This window comes from Berghia stephanieae, chromosome 3 (genome assembly GCF_034508935.2).
Source record: "Berghia stephanieae isolate SIO BIC M18660-M18661 chromosome 3, UCSD_Bste_1.3, whole genome shotgun sequence".
In the NCBI taxonomy this organism is placed as follows: domain Eukaryota; kingdom Metazoa; phylum Mollusca; class Gastropoda; order Nudibranchia; family Aeolidiidae; genus Berghia; species Berghia stephanieae.
Genome location: NC_088362.1, coordinates 2024812 through 2046690, shown reverse-complemented (window position 1 = coordinate 2046690; position 21879 = coordinate 2024812). Strand labels below are relative to the sequence as shown.

Here is a 21879-nt window from a genome sequence, read left to right as displayed (position 1 = left end):
GTACTTGTAGTAGTAGTAGTAATGATGATGATAGTCATAGTACTAGTAGTATTAGTAGTAGTAGTAGTAGTAGTAGCAGTAGTAATAATAACAATAATTGTATTGGTAGCGGCAGCAGTTCAATACAACTTTAAGATTTTAGAAAAGAAAAAGGAAACAAGAGTAATTAGATAAGACTAAGACTAAGAATTTTGACATGAGCGACTGGCTGGGCTCTGAGTAGAGGGCCCATACACGCTCAGTTTTCATCCAGGGACGATGATACACATTGTATTATTTTACCGAAGAAGGAAAAGGGGATTTCAGAAATCAAGATCAGTGTTTTATCCCGTCATGTTATTGGTGAATCTGACTGAATTAATAAAAATAATATTGACCAAATGTGCCCCATCGTATCAAAGCGGTATTATGTCGGGACGGACTAGATGATGGAAATTGAATTTATAGCCACAAATATGAAACTTGGGGTTAATGTATGGCCGCCATGATGGAAAATAAATCCTGTTTCTTGCATTGCAATAAACGCGAAGGTCCTATTTCTTATCAGTTTGTTTACAAATTCACTTTTTGGAGTCCTAATTCGTCCCGGCATAATACCGTTTTGAGACGGTGAATCACAAATAAGTTTGCAAGAGGCAAATTATGTTCTCATAAATTTTGTTTAAAGTGGTTTTATTAGAAATCATGAATTATTTAAAACATCACAATGTATTAATGAAGGGTTTATAACAAATTCTCACATCATCTGTAAATATTAGTTTTGAAGTTTTATTACATGTGGGGATAACTCGACTTCTATGAAAAACAAGTACTTTATATTTGATTGACTGGAGTCAATTATTGAATCCTTAAAAAGGTATGGTATTCAATTATCATCACCATCGTCATCATCATCATCATCATCATCATCATCATCATCACCATTATCATCATCATCACCACCATCAACATTAATTTATTTATTCATCTATTTATGTATGTATTTAATTTAATCAATTTTTAAAAATTATCTCGCAAAGTCACGTATTATCCACGACCTCTATTTTATGCCATCGGCTGATTTCATTTTTTTTTTCTTGTGAAGTTCTAAAAGAGGTCTTGATCAAATAAATACAAATTGACCATCTACACACTCAGCTGTCAAGCACACGTACGTCCACTAAGGTAGCCCCAAGTATTGCGAGAACAAGTTTATCTCGGATCTCTGGTGCTTTCAATGATGTTCAATAATACCCAGTCTCTGAGCGGACTAAGTTTTCCAGTCTTTGTTACAATAGGCATTTCGTCACCAATACCTATATTAAAGAAAAGAGAGAAAGAGAACGAATAGTGCTGATAATAATAATAATAATAATAATAATAATAATAATAATAATAATAATAATAATAATAGTAATAATAATAATAGAAATAATAATAATAATAATAGAAATAATAATAATAATAATAATAATACTGAAAATATTTTACAATAACATTGCTAATAAAAGGTAATAGACTTAAACTTGAGCGAAGCAAGTGCCTAAAAAAATCGAATTTTATTAACCTTTTCTAGTCTCAGACGAGCTAGGCTCTTGCCTAGAAGTGGGCGTTGTAAGGACGTCGACTAAGTCGGTTATTTTGTGCTGATAACATCAAGTAAGACAACAGTATTCATACTTTCAACGCAAAGGATTTCCCAAGAGGAAATTAGCAACACACCCGGTATAGATATATCTCGTTCCGTTTCATATTTGAACTTACTTTTGTCATAGCCAAACGATGAATCAAGTCACGTGATATTGACTGTCGACTGTCAATTCTATATTTAGGCCAATGAAAGTGTCATTGAAACTCGAAAAATTGAACCAAAAACAATCAAACAAACAAAACAGAAAGTATGTTCTGATGAATCACATTATTTCAGTCAGTTACAATGCCAGCAAAAATACGTTTTGTATCTATTATACTTCTAATCTTTAAAAAAAAAATTGTTCTTTGAAGCGAACCCTTCGACTTCCGAGTCTCCGTTCACTCGCAACTCCCGAGCCCGATTAAATCGGGGGTTTCTTTTTGTTTTGTTTATAATCACAAAAATGTGTACTTTTGACGATACGTACTTATCTTACAGTTTTTTAAGCCAGTGCCAATAGCAACAGGACACGTTTTGCCTCTGTCATTCGTAACCGAATTATTTTCCTTCCAAATCAAAGCGCTAAATCTCACAATAGCTGCTATCTTGTCGACGCTATTCTGTATCCTAGTAACTCGTCTGAGACTAACGATGAAGTCCGACAGCCAAACTGGCATCTTTCACCTGTCTCTTTCCGTCATCACCTTAATCCGACACAATACCATTCCCACCCTTTCCTCCCCGCTAGTGGTTTCATATGATCACATGGTGGAAGGCCGAGTTCCGCCTCTAATATATAGTAGAACTCTGTGAGTCCGACCCGAGCAAGGGACTGAAACTTGGCAAAACTTATTCCGAATGTGCCTTGATTTTAGTCTGGGACTTGCTGGGTCAGCTCACATAAATAACGATTTTTTTTTCAAGTCCTTGACTTAAATCAGAGACTTGGCGCTAGTCGGCCTACATAAAAAGGTCCCAGATGCTCCTTTGTGGTGAAGAATGACGACGTTTAAATATTAAATATTCAGGAATGTTGCAGTGGTTGGCAAAAGAGGAAAGACTTTGATAGATTCGAGGTGTCAGTCAGTAGTCAGTTGTGTTGAATACATTTTTTTGAAAGCCTGGCAATCTCCCAACTGTTCCACAAAAGACGTTTGCATTTTGAATTAAGAAATTACTTGAAGTGGAGAGATGAAAGTGAAAATTAAAGTTGAAGAGCAAGACATTTAGCTTAAATGCATTATAACTGATGAACTAATGTGTGATGTTGATGTCCTTTTTAGGCTGATACTATTGTGAGGATTGGTAGAATTACAAATGACAGGTCTAAAAGCTTCCCCCCTCCCAAACCCCCTACTAGAACATTATATAAAAAAAACAAGAATACTGGGGATGTAGGAGCTTTCGGAAGGCCTCCCATTGATTGGTCTGATCATGAAACCGTCATGTCATGTAGATGATTTAAAACCTGTATTTTATAATAATAATAATAATAATAATAATAAGCATATTTATATAGCGCCTTTCGTCGAAACCTCAAAGCGCTTTAAAAAAAAAAACAAACTAAGGTATCAAACCAATTAAGAGCATAAAAGGGCATCAATACGTCATCAATATAAATGTCATATACAATACATTTAAAGTTCAATTAAGCAAATATTTCCTGAAAAGATGTGTTTTCAGGGCTTTTTTGAAAATGTCTATTGAGCTCGAGAATCTCACAGATTGAGGGAGATCATTCCAAATCGTGGGTCCGAATTTCATAAGAGACCTATCACCAAAATACTTAAGTTTAGTTTTAGGAGATGCTAACAATTTTGAATCGTGGGATCTAAGATTTCTCAGAGGTACGTATGGTTGGAGTAAGTGTTGAATGTAAAGAGGAAAAGAAGACTCAAATACACCAAAGCAGATAAGGGCTATTTTATATTCAATTCTAGCCTGGACTTATCTTATTGTATCTTTTAAAAGTGTGTAAACGCCTTACTTGGTGTATGCATCCATCGAAATAATCATCTTCTTGGTCGATAGGGTGTGCGATGAGGAGGTCACTCTGTAGGCGAGGAATTCGACCTGGAGAGTAGAATAGCGAAAATAAAATAAAAAATCAATATTGTATTTGTTTTATCATTTCGATCTAAGCCCCTTGGGATTATTATTATTATTATCATTATTATTATTATTATCATTATTATTATTATTATCATTATTATTATTATTATTATTATTATTATTATTATTATTATTATTATTATTATTATTATTATTATTATTATATTTATTATTTTATTATTATTATTGTTATTTTTATTATTATTATCATTATTATTATTATCATTATTATTATTATTATTATTATTATTATTATTATTATTATTATTATTATTATTATTATTATTATTATTATTATTATTATTATTATTATTATTATTATTATTATTTTTATTTTTATTATTATTATCATTATTATTATTATCATTATTATTATTATTATTATTATTAATTATTATTATTATTATTATTATTATTATTATTATTATTATTATTATTATTATTATTTATTATTATATTTTATTATGTTATTTTATTATTATTATCATTATTATTATTATTATTATTATTATTATTATTATTATTATTATTATTATTATTATTATTATTATTATTATTATTATTATTATTATTATTATTATTATTATTATTATTATTATTATTATATGGTCAATATTTCTTTCTCAAATTCCAACATAAAATCAAAAATGATCAGCACAATGTTCGAACCAGCAGCATAAGATAATAAATTCCAATAAATTAACATCCAAATAATCTAATTTCATCCCAAGTCATCGTGCCATCATTCCTGCCTGGGTTTTTTGGATATTCCCGAAATAAAACCATGGAACCAACAAATGTTATTTATAGATTCCAAATTAATATCTTCAAAACATCTCTCATAAACATTCCGTGGCCCTGTGCACGAACCTGATAAATCATAATTATTTTAGTATTTTTTTAAAGTTGAAAATATTTGGAACAAAAAACCCTCAAACTTTTGCATTTCTCCGAACATAGCTGCTTTTACTATTACATTACAAACCTGATTTTTCTTTTAAAATTATGTCAGATTTTTTTCATTTGTATTAAAATGTTGGACATCAAGTTCATACAAAAAGCCAAATAATTAATATTGTTTAGTAAACATTTTACACCACAAAAATTTTCACCATCATCTCTCATCTCATAATTCCATCACAATCACATCATTCATCATCATCTCAATCATCAATACATCATCATCTCACATCATCACATCATATCATCATCATCATCATCATCATCAATCATTAATCTCATCATCACAATCATCATCATCATCATCATCTCATCACATCATCATCATCTCATCATCATCATCATCACATCATACATCATCATCATCATCACATCATCATCATCATCATCATCATCATCATCATCATCATCATCATCACATCATCATCACATCATCATCATACATCATCATCATCATCATATCATCATCATCATCATCATCATCATCATCATCATCACATCATCATCATCATCATCATCATCATCATCATCATCATCATCATCATCATCATCATCATCAATCATCATCATCATCATCATCATCATCATCATCATCATCATCATCATCATCATCAATCATCATCATCATCATCATCATCATCATCATCATCATCATCATCATCATCATCACCTATCATCATCATTATCATCATCATCATCATCATCATCATCATCATCATCATCATCATCACTCATCATAATCATCATCATCATCATCATCATCATCATCATCATCATCATCATCATCATCATCATCATCATCATCATCATCATCATCATCATCATCATCATCATCATCATCATTTTCCTCATCATCATCATCATCATCATCTCATCATCATCTCATCATCATCATCATCTATCACATCATCATCATCATCTCATCATCATCATCATCATCCATCATCATCATCATCCATCATCTCATCATCATCATCATCATCTCATCATCATCATCATCATCATCATCATCATCATCATCATTAATCATCATCATCATCATCATCATCATCATCTCATCATCATCATCATCATCATCATAAATCTCATCATCATCATCATCATCATATCATCATCATCATCATCATCATCATCATCATCATCATCATCATCATCATCATCATCATCATCATACATCATCATCATCTCATCATCATCATCATATAAATCATCATCATCATCATCATCATCATCATCATCATCATCATCATCATCATCATCATTCATCATCATCATCATCATCATCATCATCATCATCATCATCATCATCATCATCATCATCATCATCATCATCATCATCATCATCATTAATCATTATCACCATCATCATCATCATCATCACCATCATCATCATCATCATCATCATCATCATCATCATCATCATTAATCATTATCATCATATCATCATTGTATTATTAATTATTATAGTGCGTTTCTTTACCTCTTGCACTAACGGCAGCCACAACATCTCCCACGCCAAGATACAATACAGATCCTGTGTAGACGAGCTCTACTGTTGTCCTTTCAGTCTGGAGAAAATGTTTGTCATAAGAATCATATTTTATTATGTAATCATAAAATAGTTGTTATAAACTAATTACATTGTAAAATCGGGAAAGATATATAATGTAGAAAAATAACAGTCATGAATTAACGTTTTCTCAATTAGATACACTCAAAATAATAATTATACGTATACAACATAAACGGGGGGCGAAGTGGCCGAGTGGTTAAGGCATTGCACTGTGATCCAGATGACTCGGGGTCGAGCCCCGCTTCAGGCACTTTCGTTTTTTTTCTTCCTTGAGCAAGATTATTAACCCCCAATGACCCCAACATGGGTGATTCCTGTTGACATCAGACATCTTGTTTGATGAATTATCTATATTCCATCGTGGAATGCCTAGGCGACGATATCTCACTGTGACAACATGGGTGATTCCTGTTGACATCAGACATCTTGTTTGATGAATTATCTATATTCCATCGTGGAATGCCTAGGCGACGATATCTCACTGTGACAACATGGGTGATTCCTGTTGACATCAGACATCTTGTTTGATGAGTTATCTATATTCCTTCGTGGAATGCCTAGGCGACGATATCTCACTGTGACAACATGGGTGATTCCTGTTGACATCAGACATCTTGTTTGATGAGTTATCTATATTCCATCGTGGAATGCCTAGGCGACGATATCTCACTGTGACAACATGGGTGATTCCTGTTGACATCAGACATCTTGTTTGATGAGTTATCTATATTCCTTCGTGGAATGCCTAGGCGACGATATCTTATGATGTCGTGGCGCAATAGGCATAATTATTTTATGATAAATTGTTTGTCTTACAGATTAACCGATAAACTCTTGTACTTATTACAATGAGATGCAGTTAAACCGAAAATCACTAATCCAAAAAATCGTTTGGAAAGAAATAATCAGAAATGTTACCAATCGTCTCAAAAGGGTATTTTGTCGGTGTGATCTCCGATAAAGGTAAATATAAAAGTTATACGAATGTCACAATTTAAGGGGGGGGGGGGTTATTTGGTTTTCTAAATATTATTTTTGTTTGCTGTATTTATTTTTTAAGCTTGAGTAACTAAAGTCACTTACGTCATTGATGTCAATGACGTGAGTTACTTACGTCATTGATGTCAATGACGTGAGTTACTTACGTCATTGACATCAATGACGTGAGTAACTTTAGATACTCAAGCTTTAAAAATAAATACAACAAACAAAAATAATATTTAATAATAATAATAATACAATGTAATAATAATAATCTTTATTGTCCAAATAAAAGGCAATTCATGTGAGGTAAACAATGCTCAGTTTGGTTCATGGTATGAACATCAACACGTTTACATTACAGACACGGCCATACACGAACATACCCGCTTGCACATTGTTACTACACATGTATATAAAAGAAATGAGCGTACATACATACACATATACATACATACATGCAGACATACATACACACCAGCATACCATCGTATATGCATGCCTACATTCATACATCATTCATACATTTAGAAAACCAAATAACCCCCCCCCCCCCTTAAATTGTGACATTCGTATAACTTTGACATTTACCTTTCCTTAGATCTTAATCGTGGGCCTTCCAAATTAATACCGGAATTAGTTGATTTTCTCTCTTTCTCTCGTTATTTATTTATGCTGATAAACTCGTAGGATTGTGGCCTCGTTGTCCTCATGAATATTGAATTTTGGGGCTAGAATCAAAGTATTTTATGTTAGCAGTTGTTTTTTGTTGTTATCAGTTGTTGTTTGTTTTAATCAGTTGTTACGTGTTGTTATCAGATGTTATTTGTTGTTATCAGATGTTACTTGTTGTTATCAGATATTACTTGTTGTTATCAGATGTTACTTGTTGTTATCAGCTGTTACTTGTTGTTATCAGATGTTATTTGTTGTTATCAGATGTTACTTGTTGTTATCAGATGTTACTTGTTGTTATCAGATTTTACTTGTTTTTATTTTGAAAAAGATAAACACCATACATATTGCTTTCAGTTTATTTATTTTTTCTGTGACGAAATATTGAAAATACAAGAAAGCATGGAATGCGCCTGACGTCATTGCTGGATCTTTATACAACCCAGGGGCCAATTTAGTGTTGTAAACAAAAACCAAAAATAAATATTTTATAATTATTAAATTGCGGTAGCAATCAAGGCTTATTTTATGGCAATACAAACTTTGCCTGTGTGACACTTCGTCTCGAAACGGTATTGTGCCGGGATGAATTGGACCCCGAAAAGTGACTTTAGAATTAAATTGATAGTAAATAGCAATTTTTGAGCTTTTGCATTGTGAGAAATTATCTTCATTCTCTTACATAACAAATCCAAACAAACCCCAATTTTCATGTTTTTGTCAATAAATTCAATTTTTTTGCACCCGAGTCATCCCGACATAATACCGTTTAGGGACGGTGAGTCACATATACGAGGGATTCATTTGAATATTCAAGAACTAAATAAATGTAAAGCAGATGAATACTGTAGCCATACCGTTATAGGAAGCCTTAGAGTATAGGGTGTACTCGACCTATGAGTTCTGATGTAACCAATGACGGATAGAGCTCCCGTGATGTCCCTTTCCACGCCGATATAAACGGAGGCATTATGGTGAGCATCTGTGAACAAATTATAAATAAGTTAAAGGTAACTGCCGCACTGTTATATCGTGAATATATATCGTTTGGGTCATGTCTTATTGTTTTGAAATATAACATAATTGGATTCAGTAGTCTGATGTCACGCCGCCCGGCAACGGCGGCCATCTTGGTTCTAAACAAAGAAAATAATTACTTTTTATTCTTCATGCTGGCTGGAACTTTTCATATGCCTTGTGATCAGAATGTGTAAAAGTCAAAACATGATCAAATTTATGTTTTTTTCCCTCTGGGTACGCTTTTATGCTCGCCGGGGAAATATTTCATACGGGCGTCCGCCATTGTTCCGATAGTGTTCCGATCTCATATGAATGAGATAATGTGATAGTGGCGTAACGCCACTACTGCATCATCTCATTCATCTGTGGTGTTTCATTCATCCTGTTTTGTTGATAAAGGGGAAAACCCGAAACGATCATTTTATCTGTTTTTGTAATTCAATTGAAGCTTACATTCAATTCCACATTATTATTTATTACATATACTGCGCAAATGTTAAGTATAATTACCTCATGAATTTCAACTAAACTATAATATAAGATGGTTATAGATGTCAAAATGTGAATATTAATATACCTGGAGCACAATTTCCGAGAATGGCTGTCTGGTTAGAATCAAAATTGTCTCCAATTTGGAATGTCACAGAGATGGCCATGGCGTTGCCGTAATCGAAATTGTTGAGAGCCGGAACCAGTAGATGGGCGTTGTTTCGAGGGTTGAAGCAGGCGTTTCCTAGGGAAATTCAATGAATTGATAAATGAAACACAAAGGAAGTCAAAGGGATACTAAGACAAAACATGAATATAACAGCTTCACAAAATAACAAAATACCAAACACGGAACGTTTCGGTATCAAAACCCTTCTTCTTCCAACAAAAAAAAAACAAACAGAAAAAACCCAAAACAAACAACAACAAAAAAACAAAACAAAAACAAAACAAAACAATGAAAACATAAATACATTACTAAGAAAAAAACCAGATCGACAGCAGAGATATATTCGGCCAAGGCCGCCCCAAATATTTCTTTGCCGTCGATCTATATCTATTTATCTATCTATCTATCTATCTATCTATCTATCTATCTATCTATCTATCTATCTATCTATCTATCTATCTATCTATCTATCTATCTATCTATCTATCTATCTATCTATATATATATATATATATATATATATTGCATCGTGTTTGATACAAATATGGTACGAAAAGTGCTCGACATGTAGTAATGGAGCGAATTATTATTTTAATATTTCACAATGTTTGAGACAGTCTACATTAATGTTTTAGGCCTAATTGGCCATCGTCAGGACTGAGACTGAGTTGGTTTGTTGACTGTTGTTGTTTGTTGAAGTGGTTTCGGTTTGTAGTTGATTAACAAGAACTTCCGGCGATATGGACACGTACCGTACATCTCATTTTTCGTGTTGAGTGTGGTTCATATAATATATTTATCATTTATATCATATAACTCAAATGAACATTTGAGAGACGAATGACAACATTAAGAATGAAACAAGAAAAGAAAACTACATAGCATACCAATCGAAAAACATTTTTCAAGAAAACCAAAACAACACAAATTATGAAAATTGAGTATGCATTATTGTTTTTCCCTTGAGAACTACGACTATATATAATTACAAGTAGACACGCGTGTAATTATTACAATAAAGTCACAATCAGCTAGAATCTAGAGTCATGTGTGCATTATTTAACTCTCACCTTACCAGCCATTTTCAGGATTTTCCCAAAACTTCATACCCAACTAACACAAAAATAGACTTTTCTTACTCAACCAGAAAAGTAACAAGTGAGCTCTACAACACAGTGTTTAGTACTTATAGCTGTCATATCAAAGCATTTCTTTAAATGTTGTGATGTACAAGAGAAATCAGAATGAGAAACTTGTTGGTTGCATCGTAACGAAAGTGAGGATTTTCCTATGGGTGGTAAGGAGAGGGTTAACCCTCTCCTTCCCAGCCATTTTCAAGACTTTCCCCAAAACCTCACACCCGACTAACACAAAAAATATATTTTTATCACTCAAACACAATTGCAGTAAAGTTCATGCCATAGATATCTAATTCTTTAGCTAAACATGCTCTACAATACACTGTTCATTTTCTTGAAATTTTATGATGTACAAGAGAAATTTGAATAAGAAAAATGTTGGTTGTATCGTAAGAAATGTGACGGTCAGGAGAGGATTAAGTCGGCCATTGAAAGCCAATGACCTTTTATCAATTATTAAATCACTAATTTATCACAGAGAAATCGTTAGTTATATCTACTTGGTCATACATCTCCAAGTCTTAGTTTTTAAGAATTAGGGAATGAGATTAGCGGAAGAGTAGCGTCCCTTGATTGGACGTCCGTCACCTTACAGAGAGAACGTCAAAATGGTTTTGCTCATGCGTCTCTCTTGTCCTCGCTTTCGGTGAAGTGTCTCATGCCGCTTTCACCGGAAGCGAGGACGCATGCGCACAACCAACATGACGTTCTCTCTCTAATAACTTTACCGCCGTGACCTCCAATCAAGGGACGCTACTCTTCCGCTAATCTCATTCCCTACATTGGAGATAGGACATGGATAGGAAGCTATCTAAAGAATGTTGTTGAATCAGTTTGGTACTTTATCTCTTTCCTTACCGATCTTTTTCAGTATTTTCCCAAAAATGGCAGACTTACCCAGCAGAAGAAAAAAAAAATGATTCAAGCTCTCTACAAAAAAATATATATTTTCTTATTAATTAAACAATGATCATTATTCGATATTTGTCATGTACAAAATAAATCTGAATAATAAAAAAAATGTATATTGTGTCGTAACAAATGTGACGATTTTGCTGTAGGTGGTAAGGAGAGGGTTAAAGGCGTCTCTTACCGTCATCTTTTCATTACACTCGATGTTTTTATAGACTCTATGAATCCTTGATCTGGGTATGAACTATTATCATTATTATTTTTTTTTCACTTAAAATCGATAATTTATATTGTAAAGTGCCCAGAGCTTGTGTTTACACGAGAATGAGCGCTGTATTATTATTATTATTATTATCATTATTATTTTTATTATTATTATCATCATTATTATTATTATTATTATTATTATCATTATTATTATTATTATTATTATTATTATCATTACCGTCAATAAAAGCGTTTCTGCTTGCAACCCAAAGACTCTGGGCGTGGTCGATCAGTTGTTGGTTCTCCACGGTCAAATTGAAGACGGGATCACAACCAGTCCTTGTAAATTGAGGCAAATCTATAGGGTGACGATATTGTATTGGGTGATTCTCTTCACACGAAGATATGGTAGTAATTTTACTTACCATTTTTAAATATATATATATATATATATATATATATATATATATATATATATATATTTGGAATATCACATTACACTCGGTGATTAAAAAACATTGTCAAAGTTAAAACCCATTACAAACTGCATAATGGTTGCAGACCTCTCTCTCTCTCTCTCTCTCTCTCTCTCTCTCTCTCTCTCTCTCTCCCACTCTCTATCTATCTATCTATCTATCTATCTATCTATCTATCTATCTATCTATCTATCTATCTATCTATCAATCTATCTATCTATCTATTTATCTATCTATCTATCTATCTATCTATCTATCTATCTATCTATCTATCTATCAATCTATCTATCTATTTATCTATCTATCTATCTATCTATCTATCTATCTATCTATCTCTCTTTCTCTCTCTCTATCTATCTCTCTATCCCTTCCCTCCCCCCCCCTCTCTCTCTCTCTCTCTCTCTCTCTCTCTCTTTCTCACTCATTCTCTTTTTCTCTGTATTGACCGCGTGCGCATATCTGTGTATTTCAATGTTTGTGCATATTTATGTGCAGATACAATAGGTGAATGGGCGTTTTTACGGTCATTATGATTATTTCCTATCTTTCTGAAACTGGATCTCATATTATATAATATGAAAACGGTAGGGGCTGCCAGAAGCCGGTGCTCTTGAAAATACCAACGAAAGAGTGAAAATGGCTACAACCACCATTGAGTACAGACGATACAAGTTATTTTGCATTTTGCTTTATTTTATTTATTTTCCATGTTAATTTGTGTAATCTTGTACTGACGAAGGGTTTGTACCCGAAACGTCCATTGTCCGTTTTGTTCCCATACGAAGCCTCTCCATTTTCACTCTTTCGTTAGTATATTATAATATGAATGATTCTGGCATCCTAATTTGTATTTGATGCCAGTTTATTACAGACCTAGCTTTTGTACAGACGGATCTAGAACACAAGAACACGTTGTGTTATCAAATAATGTGTGCACGGGACAAATGGACACACTCCAAGTTCCGTCTTCCGAATATGTCTCGTATAATCTATTGTCTGAAGACACTTCTCGAGTCCTAAGACAATCTGTATCGCTGTCTGGAGGGATTAAAATAAAGTGAATATTACTTATTATAGGCAAATAAATGTCTAAAATAATAATATGGATAAATGGTAACAATGATGCTATTATTTGTGACCCAACGTTTCAAAACGGTATTATGTCGGGATTAACCAGATGCTAAAAAGTCAAAATAAAGCTGAACTGGTCGAAAATATGCATGATTGGTATATAGCACTCTAAAATATGCTATTCATTCTCCTCAATAAAGTATATAAACTCAACGAAAGTCTGATATTTCTGGCTACAAACTCAGTTTTCAGCATCTTAATCATCCGGACTTAATACCGTTTTGAGACGTTAGGTCACATTTATTCAGCTCAAGCAGCAGCAGCAGCAGCAGCAGCAGCAGCAGCAGCAGCAGCGGGAGGAGGAGGAGGAGGAGGAGGAGGAAGAGGAGAAGGAGCAGGAGGAGGAGGAGGAGAAGGAGAAGAAGAAGGAGAAGAAGAAGATGAGACTCCAGGCTTTTGAAATAGAATATTTTCAAACCATGCCGAGTTCATTTTTGGCAAAAGATAGACGAATAGCCGACACTTTTTAGAGTAACGACAAGAACTTTGCTTGAAGATTATGACCTAGGAAGAGAATAAATGTAAATGCTGTGTTAAGAATATGTCTACGTGTAGCTCCCTTCATGGTCCATGCGTTTTGGAATTACTCAGTATAATTATGTCTTGTAATGACAAAAACCCCGTAATATACTGGCAAAACCCGAGAGAGAGAGAGAGAGAGAGAGAGAGAGAGAGAGAGAGAGAGAGAGATAGATAGATAGATAGATAGATAGAGAGAGAGACATAGATAGATAGATAGATAGATAGATAGATAGATAGATAGATAGATAGATAGATAGATAGATAGATAGATAGATAGAGAGAGAGAGATAGATAGAGATAGATAGATAGATAGATAGATAGATAGATAGATAGATAGATAGATAGATAGATAGATAGATAGATAGAGAAAGAAAGAAAGAGAGAGAGAGATAGAGATAGAGAGAGAGAGGAAGAGAGAAAGAGAAAGAGAGAGATATAGAGAGAAAAGAGAGAGAGAGAGGGAGGGAGAGAGAGAGAGAGAGAGAGAGAGAGAGAGAGAGAGAGAGAGAGAGAGAGAGAGAGAGAGAGAGAGAGATTCTTCACCTTCCTGATTCTGTATGTCAACTTCAAACTCTACTATTCTTGCATCCCTATTTGTATTCCCTCCAATACAGGTGCCCTGGCATCCGGAGTTGACTCCAAGCGTACATTGTCCGTGGTGGAAAACTTGACCGTCAGGACAACACTTTGAGTAGAGTGTACCGTTATCACACTGGTAGTAGAGTGGACAGTTGGCGGAAGTGCCCGATGTGGCTGTACTGTTGACGTCCAGGCAAGTAGCTGTGGTTTACGATGGATGAGACAAGATAAGATGAAGCATTCTTCTTCTTCTTCTTCTTCTTCTTCTTCTTCTTCTTCTTCTTCTTCTTCTTCTTCTTCTTCTTCTTCTTCTTCTTCTTCTTCTTCTTCCTCCTCCTCCTCTTCTTCTTCTTCTTCTTCTTCTTCTTCTTCTTCTTCTTCTTCTTCTTCTTCTTCTTCTTCTTCTTCTTCGTCTTCTTCTTCTTCTTCTTCTTCTTCTTCTATGGAGAACTATGACATAATTTTATGTACATATATTAGTCAAGTCTTCAACCTTGAACTAACATTTTATATGTTTGTACTTATCAATATATAATATCAACTTATATTTATAGTTAAAAGTCTAGATCTCAAAGCATAGCGATAATTAATATATATATATATATATATATATATATATATATATATATTACAACGTTTTGAATTGTTACAAACGCAAAAGTAATTAAAAGTTGCCCGTTGTTGACTGTTTATGGACTATTTGTTGAGGATGTCCTTCCGGTTGTACACTTATTACCGATACAACGGTAAAAGTACCAGCAGTATACTTACTCGAAAGGCAATCAGAGCGTTCAGGCTGAACACACGTTAAAAGCGTTTGCGACCAAAACAATCCGGGGGAACAATTGACAACTTCGTGTGTCCAGTTGTAATAGCCGGTGAGTTTGGAACACACAACAAAAGATGAACAGTTGAAAGGGGACGGATTGTAGCCGACATCTCCAACAACGAAACAGCCATGACAGAGATTTCCCGATGTGCCATAGATTCCACCAGCTCCATTGCCACCACCACCACTACTACCGCTACCACTATTACCACTGTTCCCTGATCCATCGGATGGGGAGGTAGAGGTTGGTAATGTTGTTGGCGCATCTGTTGCTGGGGACAAAATTGTATTGATGAAATAATCAGGAGCGTGGCTATATTGGTTGATTTGGTACCTGGCATCACAACCATCTTTTAAAAATGGATTATAGCATTGAAAAATAAAATAAAACTAAGAAATGGTAAATATCGCCTCTTACTTCTTTGAGTAAGTCTTTTCCTGTATATTTGTTTTCTTTCTTTTTTATTTACAAATATAGTAATAATAATAATAATAATAATAATAATAATAATAATAATAATAATAATAATAATAATAATAATAATAATAATACACATTTATATAGCGCTCATTCTCGTGTAAAACACAAGCTCTGGGCACTTTACAATATAAATATCAATTTTAAGTGAAAAAATAAAAAAATAAAATAATAACATTAATAACAATTCATAGCCAAATCAAGGATTCATATAGAGTCAAGAAAAACAAATACAGTAAAAATGTGTCTTGAGATTCTTTTTAAAAGTAGGTAAAGACTTGCACTCCCTCAGACCACGTGGTAGTTCATTCCAAATCTTGGGGCCGAAACAAGCAAACGATCTATCACCAAATTTTGTTCTTGATCTTTTTTCCGAAATTTTCGTTTGGTCATTATATGATCTTAAAGTGTAATTTTCAAATTTACACATGACCACGTGATCTGTGAGATATGCCGGTGCTATACCAGCCAAACACTTATAAACAAGACACGCTGCTTTGTAATATGTGCGCTTTTCAATGGGCAACCAGTGGAGAGAGGCCAACAAAGGGGTTGCATGATCAAATTTTTTTTTGCCAAAAACTAATCTTGCTGCACTGTTTTGCAGTAGTTGCAATTGTTTAATAGAAGCCTGAGGCAAGTTGACAAGCAGCGAGTTACAATAGTCTAGTTTCGAAAAAATGAGGGAAACAACCAATGTTTTACATGTTCCAATTGCAATATACTGACGGATCGAACTGATTTTCTTCAATTGAAAGTATAAAGATTTACAGAGAGCAGAAATGTGAGCTGACATTTTCATTTCTGAATCAAAATAGACACCCAAATTTTTCACAGTCTTTGAAACTTTGATCTTTTCACCCCCAATCAACATCTCAAGACCATCATTCACCTTCAACTGCCCTCTATTTCCCACAATCATCACTTCTGTTTTTGACTCATTCATTTTCAACTTGTTTGCATCCATCCACTCTTTCACATCTGTCACACATTCTTCCACACGTTTCACAATATTTTCGAGATTTTTAGTTTTATCAGTAGCATAAAGTTGCGTATCATCTGCATAGAGATGATAGCGCAGCCCATGACCAGTGATGACATTAGATAATGGAGAAGTATACAAAACAAAAAGAATTGGACCCAAAACAGAGCCTTGAGGAACACCAAAAGACAATGTATGTTGACGAGAAAGTTTATCTAAAATCATAACCTGTTGCTTTCTGCCATCTAAATAAGATTCAAACCACTGCAAGACAGTCCCAGACAAGCCAAAGGTTTAATGAGAATACCGTGATCAATAGTATCAAACGCCGCCGAAAGGTCTAACAATGTCAGAAGAGAAACAGAACCTTTATCTAAAACATCAAGCAAATCACTCGCAACACAGCACAGAGCAGTTTCTGTGCTGTGGTAAGAACGATAAGCTGACTGAAATTTTTCCCATAGATTGTTTTCATGGAGATGTTGTGAAAGACGTCTGAGTACAACTTTTTCAAGGATTTTAGAAAGAAAAATATAGCATGTTTTAAGTCATTTTCTTCTGATTCTGGCATCACCTTATACTGTAAGCACGCCACGCCACTGGAAATAATGGGTCTCCAAAAATAAATAAGATCTATACGAAAATCTTCTTCTAGGTTCCATGCCTGGTCCAGGCTTCGGATACTGCATGAACTATCTCTCTCCATTCCTCCCTGTCTCTTGCTTTTTCAAACAGCTCTTGGATTGTTAGGTTGGTGAAGCCCTTCAGTTGGTCTATGAGTGTTTTTCTTTGTCTCCCCCGGGCGCGTTTACCAGTTTTTTTCAACAACATACGAAAATAGGGAAGCAAAATGGCCGAGTGGTAAAGTAAGGCATTGTACTGTGACCCGGAAAGTCCTGGGTTCGAGCTGCGCTTCAGACATTTTCCTTGTTTTCCGTGGGCAAGATTATTAACCCCGGTTTGTTCATTTTGGACAACGTGGGTGAGTCCTGTTGACGTCGGACATCTTGTTTGATGGATTATTCTTTCAGCCGTGGCGGAATGGCGTAATTCTTTTTAATAAGAAATATTTAGTGTTTTGGGATAAAACCATTAACCTGTCACCACAAGTAGTATTAAACGGTAACACACTGCGTAAAATTTAAAGATATAAGAGTAGAGGCGTTCATTATGTGTCTTGTACAATTTTGTTTGGAACTTTTACATTGTTATTTTTTTCCATTTACCTTTAATCAACTATTATTCTATGTTCAATCATTACAATATTCTAAATGATCAAAGGGTAGAAGAGGGGCGATTTGGGTCTAATTATTAGGAAAATCCCTCGAAAAATTGATTTTGAGATTTTGGTGGAACATGATATTTTGTTATTTTAGAAATAATATAATTGAAGTCCAAATTCTTAAAGTAGACTATAAAGGCACGAAAAACACAGTCGAAAATGGTACATTTAGTAAGAAAAGTGAAAAACGGGAAGCTATTTTGCTATTTTCTCAATATGTCATTTTTCTATGTCAAACGTTTCTCAAGATCTATTCAATAAAATTGTATGAAAATGTCCACAGTTATCACAGAGAAAATGTATTATGTCACATCAGAGAGATTTTTTTGATAAGATTTGTGAATTTTGAATTATAGACGTCTAATCCTAATTCTGAATTTTTAAGGTCAATTTTGTCATCACATTTTGATTCTCAAATTTGTAATGTTCTAATAAAAATTCCGTGAGCTAAGCCGTAAAATCTCTCTGTAGTGACACACTACGGTACAATGTTGACAAGAGGGAAGAATATGGAGGTTATTCCTTCATTAGTTTTTGTGGAACGTTTGCCACAAGATTGTTATATATTTTGAAGTCAGGTCGCAAAATGGGTATCAACACAGATAATTAAAAGTTTTTACCATAAATGTTGTTTTTTAAACCTATATTGCCGATACAAAATGATTAAAGCCGCCCAATATTGGTAATTAATATTTTTTAGAAAAGACCCAAACCCCTCTAGCAAAAAGTATAAATAATTATGTCAATGTTACCTGGTGGGCACGGTTGTCTCGGCCAGTTGAGAGCCAGAACGACAGGTCTGAGGAATGCAGAAACTCCTTCCAGATCAATACAAGGTAATGACGTGGTTGTCGAGACTGATGGTTGAGTGGTGGGTGGGGTAATGGGGCAAATAACCAACGGTGCCAGTATATCAACAATTTTTGATCTGTAGAACACTGGAAACATGCTGAGGTCAATACAAGAACCCGAAGGGTCATTCTTATCGCTGCCACTGTTTGTATTGTCGTTGTTAATTGGTGATGGGGTTGCATTAGGGTCAATGAAACAAGGAGAAAGAGGAGCCATTGCTTGACTGACGGCTGGCCTTACATCTTGTGGTATGTGGCTAATGTCTATACAGGGAAGAGTAGAAGGTAAAAGCGATGGCTCTGGTTTTTGGGTAGTGACAGCAGGGTCTAGTGTTGTTTCTCCCTGGTATTTTCTAGTTGATGTTAGCGGAGGCAATTGTGAAATGGTTGTCGCAGGAATGCTAATTCCTTCCGGACATGGCTTTAACGGGTGAATAAACTTGATAATTTCGGGCTTTTCAATGTCAGGAAAAAGACTTATATCTATACAAGGTGGAGTTGTTGTACCAGTGGATGAGGCTGTTAAGATTGGTGTTGGAGTTCCGGTTATGTCATCTGTCGAAGGTGCTGATTCCGGACATGGTTTTAATGGGCTAATTGCTTTGATGACTGCTGGTTTCTCAGATTCTGGAAACTCACTGATGTCTATGCATGGTAATGGCGATATAGTGCTTCCTGGGTTGTCCCCGATTCCTGACTCTGATGTTGTTGCTGGGATCGTAGATGTTGTCATGACCGAAGTGCTTTGTTCTGAAATACAAGATTTATAATGGGTTGATTGTGAATTATATAAGATTTCCATTCTAAGGTTCAACAAATTTTATACTTTTCCTCGGCAGCGCAAATTATCACACAGGCAGACTAGAGGGAAATACGTTTAATAACACGACTATTGACATGGATAGATAGATAGATAGATAGATAGATAGATAGATAGATAGATAGATAGATAGATAGAAATATTAAGGAATAAAAAGACAAAGACGGAATGACCCCTTGCCAAACTTACCCGGAGGACAGGGTTGTCTTGGCCAATTGACGGCAAGAACGACAGGCCTCATGAAAGTTGAGACACCTTCCAGGTTGATGCACGGAAGGGATTGAGTCGTGGTTGGTTGTGTAGTAAAGAGCGTTGTATCACCAGGAACTATAGGACATGGCTGTAAAGGTTTCATAAACTCTATAGCCTCTGCTCTATCCGATTCTGCAATGCCACTGATGTCAATACACGGGAGACTGGATGTTGAAACAGGCGTTGGTAGCGTCGGGGATGTTTCGTCTTGGACATTTCCATCGCTGTTGGATATACCTCCAAGATTACTGGTCACTCTTGTTGCTGACGGTGTTGTAAGTGGTGGTGATGACGTTGTAGATTCTGGACAAGGCTGAAGAGGTTTTATAATCTCTATCAAGTCAGCTTTTTCTGATTCTGAGAATCCACTGATATCGAAACAAGGTAAATCAGATGGAGTGACTGGATCAGTGTTGCTCACATTTCCAGTGTCTGACTGACTTGTAGAAGACGGAGGTATTGCTGCTGCAGTTGTCGGTGGCGGTGATGATGTTGATGTCACAGAGGCTGTAATCAGAGAAGAGAAAATAAATCTTACAATGAAAATAATTTTAAAATAGAGAACATGATTGTATTTGTGATAAATAGAAAAAGAAGAAGACGAAAAAAAAGAAGGAGAAGAACAAGAAGAAGGAGAAGAAGAAGAAGAAGAAGAAGAAGAAGAAGAAGAAGAAGAACAACAACAACAAAACAAACAAACAACAACAACAACAGCAAGAACAATAACAAGGAAGAAGAATTAAGATGCCCAAAAAAAAACAACAATTATAACAGGCAAATCATAGGTGGAAAAGTCATAAGATGAGGAAAACAAAGAAGAATATTGAGAAAAAGGAGCAAAGGGAAGGAGGTGAAAACTAGACTAGGAAGTGAATAAAAGTTTAATTTCGTATTGAACTCTTCTTTCATACCAAACCAACCTGGAGGGCAAGGTTGTCTTGGCCAGTTGACGGCAAGAATGACTGGCCTCATGAAAGTGAGACACCTTCCAGGTTGATGCACGGCAGGGATTGAGTCGTGGTTGGTTGTGTAGTAAAGAGCGTTGTATCACCAGGAACTATAGGACATGGCTTTAAAGGTTTCATAAACTCTATAGCCTCTGCTCTATCCGATTCTGCAATGCCACTGATGTCAATACACGGGAGACTGGATGTTGTAGCAGGCGTTGGTAACGTCGGGGATGTTTCGTCTTGGACATTTCCATCGCTGTTGGATATACCTCCAAGATTACTGGTCACTCTTGTTGCTGACGGTGTTTTAAGTGGTGGTGATGACGTTGTAGAATCTGGACAAGGCTGAAGAGGTTTTATAATCTCTATCAGGTCAGCCTTTTCTGATTCTGAGAATCCACTGATATCGAAACAAGGTAAATCTGATGGAGTGACTGTATCAGTGTTGCTCACATTTCCAGTGTCTGACTGACTTGTAGAAGACGGAGGTATTGCTGCTGCTGTTGTCGGTGGCGGTGATGATGATGTTGATATTATAGAGGCTGTAATTAGAGAAGAGAAAAACAAATCTTACGATGAAATAGCTTTAAATAGAGAACAAAATTGTATTTGTCATAAATAGAAGAAGAAGGGAAAACGAAGAAGAAGAAGAAGAAGAAGAAGAAGAAGAAGAAGAAGAAGAAGAAGAAGAAGAAGAAGAAGAACAACAACAACAACAGCATCAACAACAACAAGGAAGAAGAAATAAGAGGCTAACAAAAACCAAAAAAAAAACCCCCAAAAAACGAGGCGGTAACGAAGATGGAAAAGTCATGAGGAAAACAAAGAAGAATATGGAGAAAAAGAAACAGACGGAAGAAGATGAAAACTAGACAAGG

At 34.9% G+C, this 21879-nt stretch overlaps 1 protein-coding gene across 1 annotated transcript in view; it reads right to left on the bottom strand.

The window, feature by feature from the left end:
* Positions 1 to 1065: 1065 nt before the first annotated feature.
* LOC144967009 (uncharacterized) overlaps positions 1066 to 21879 on the bottom strand; it is a 43514-nt gene continuing 22700 nt past the window's right edge. The window contains exons 10-21 of the mRNA XM_078903738.1: positions 20972 to 21543; positions 19989 to 20558; positions 18881 to 19729; positions 15329 to 15658; positions 14522 to 14758; positions 13199 to 13363; positions 12088 to 12207; positions 9511 to 9666; positions 8771 to 8895; positions 6165 to 6252; positions 3600 to 3685; positions 1066 to 1295 (exon numbers count right to left, since the gene is read on the bottom strand). Coding sequence (XP_078759864.1) covers positions 21020 to 21543 — 524 coding nt within the window. The 3' untranslated portion in view covers positions 1066 to 1295; positions 3600 to 3685; positions 6165 to 6252; ... (7 more) ...; positions 19989 to 20558; positions 20972 to 21019. The remainder of the gene's footprint in view (positions 1296 to 3599; positions 3686 to 6164; positions 6253 to 8770; positions 8896 to 9510; positions 9667 to 12087; positions 12208 to 13198; positions 13364 to 14521; positions 14759 to 15328; positions 15659 to 18880; positions 19730 to 19988; positions 20559 to 20971; positions 21544 to 21879) is intronic.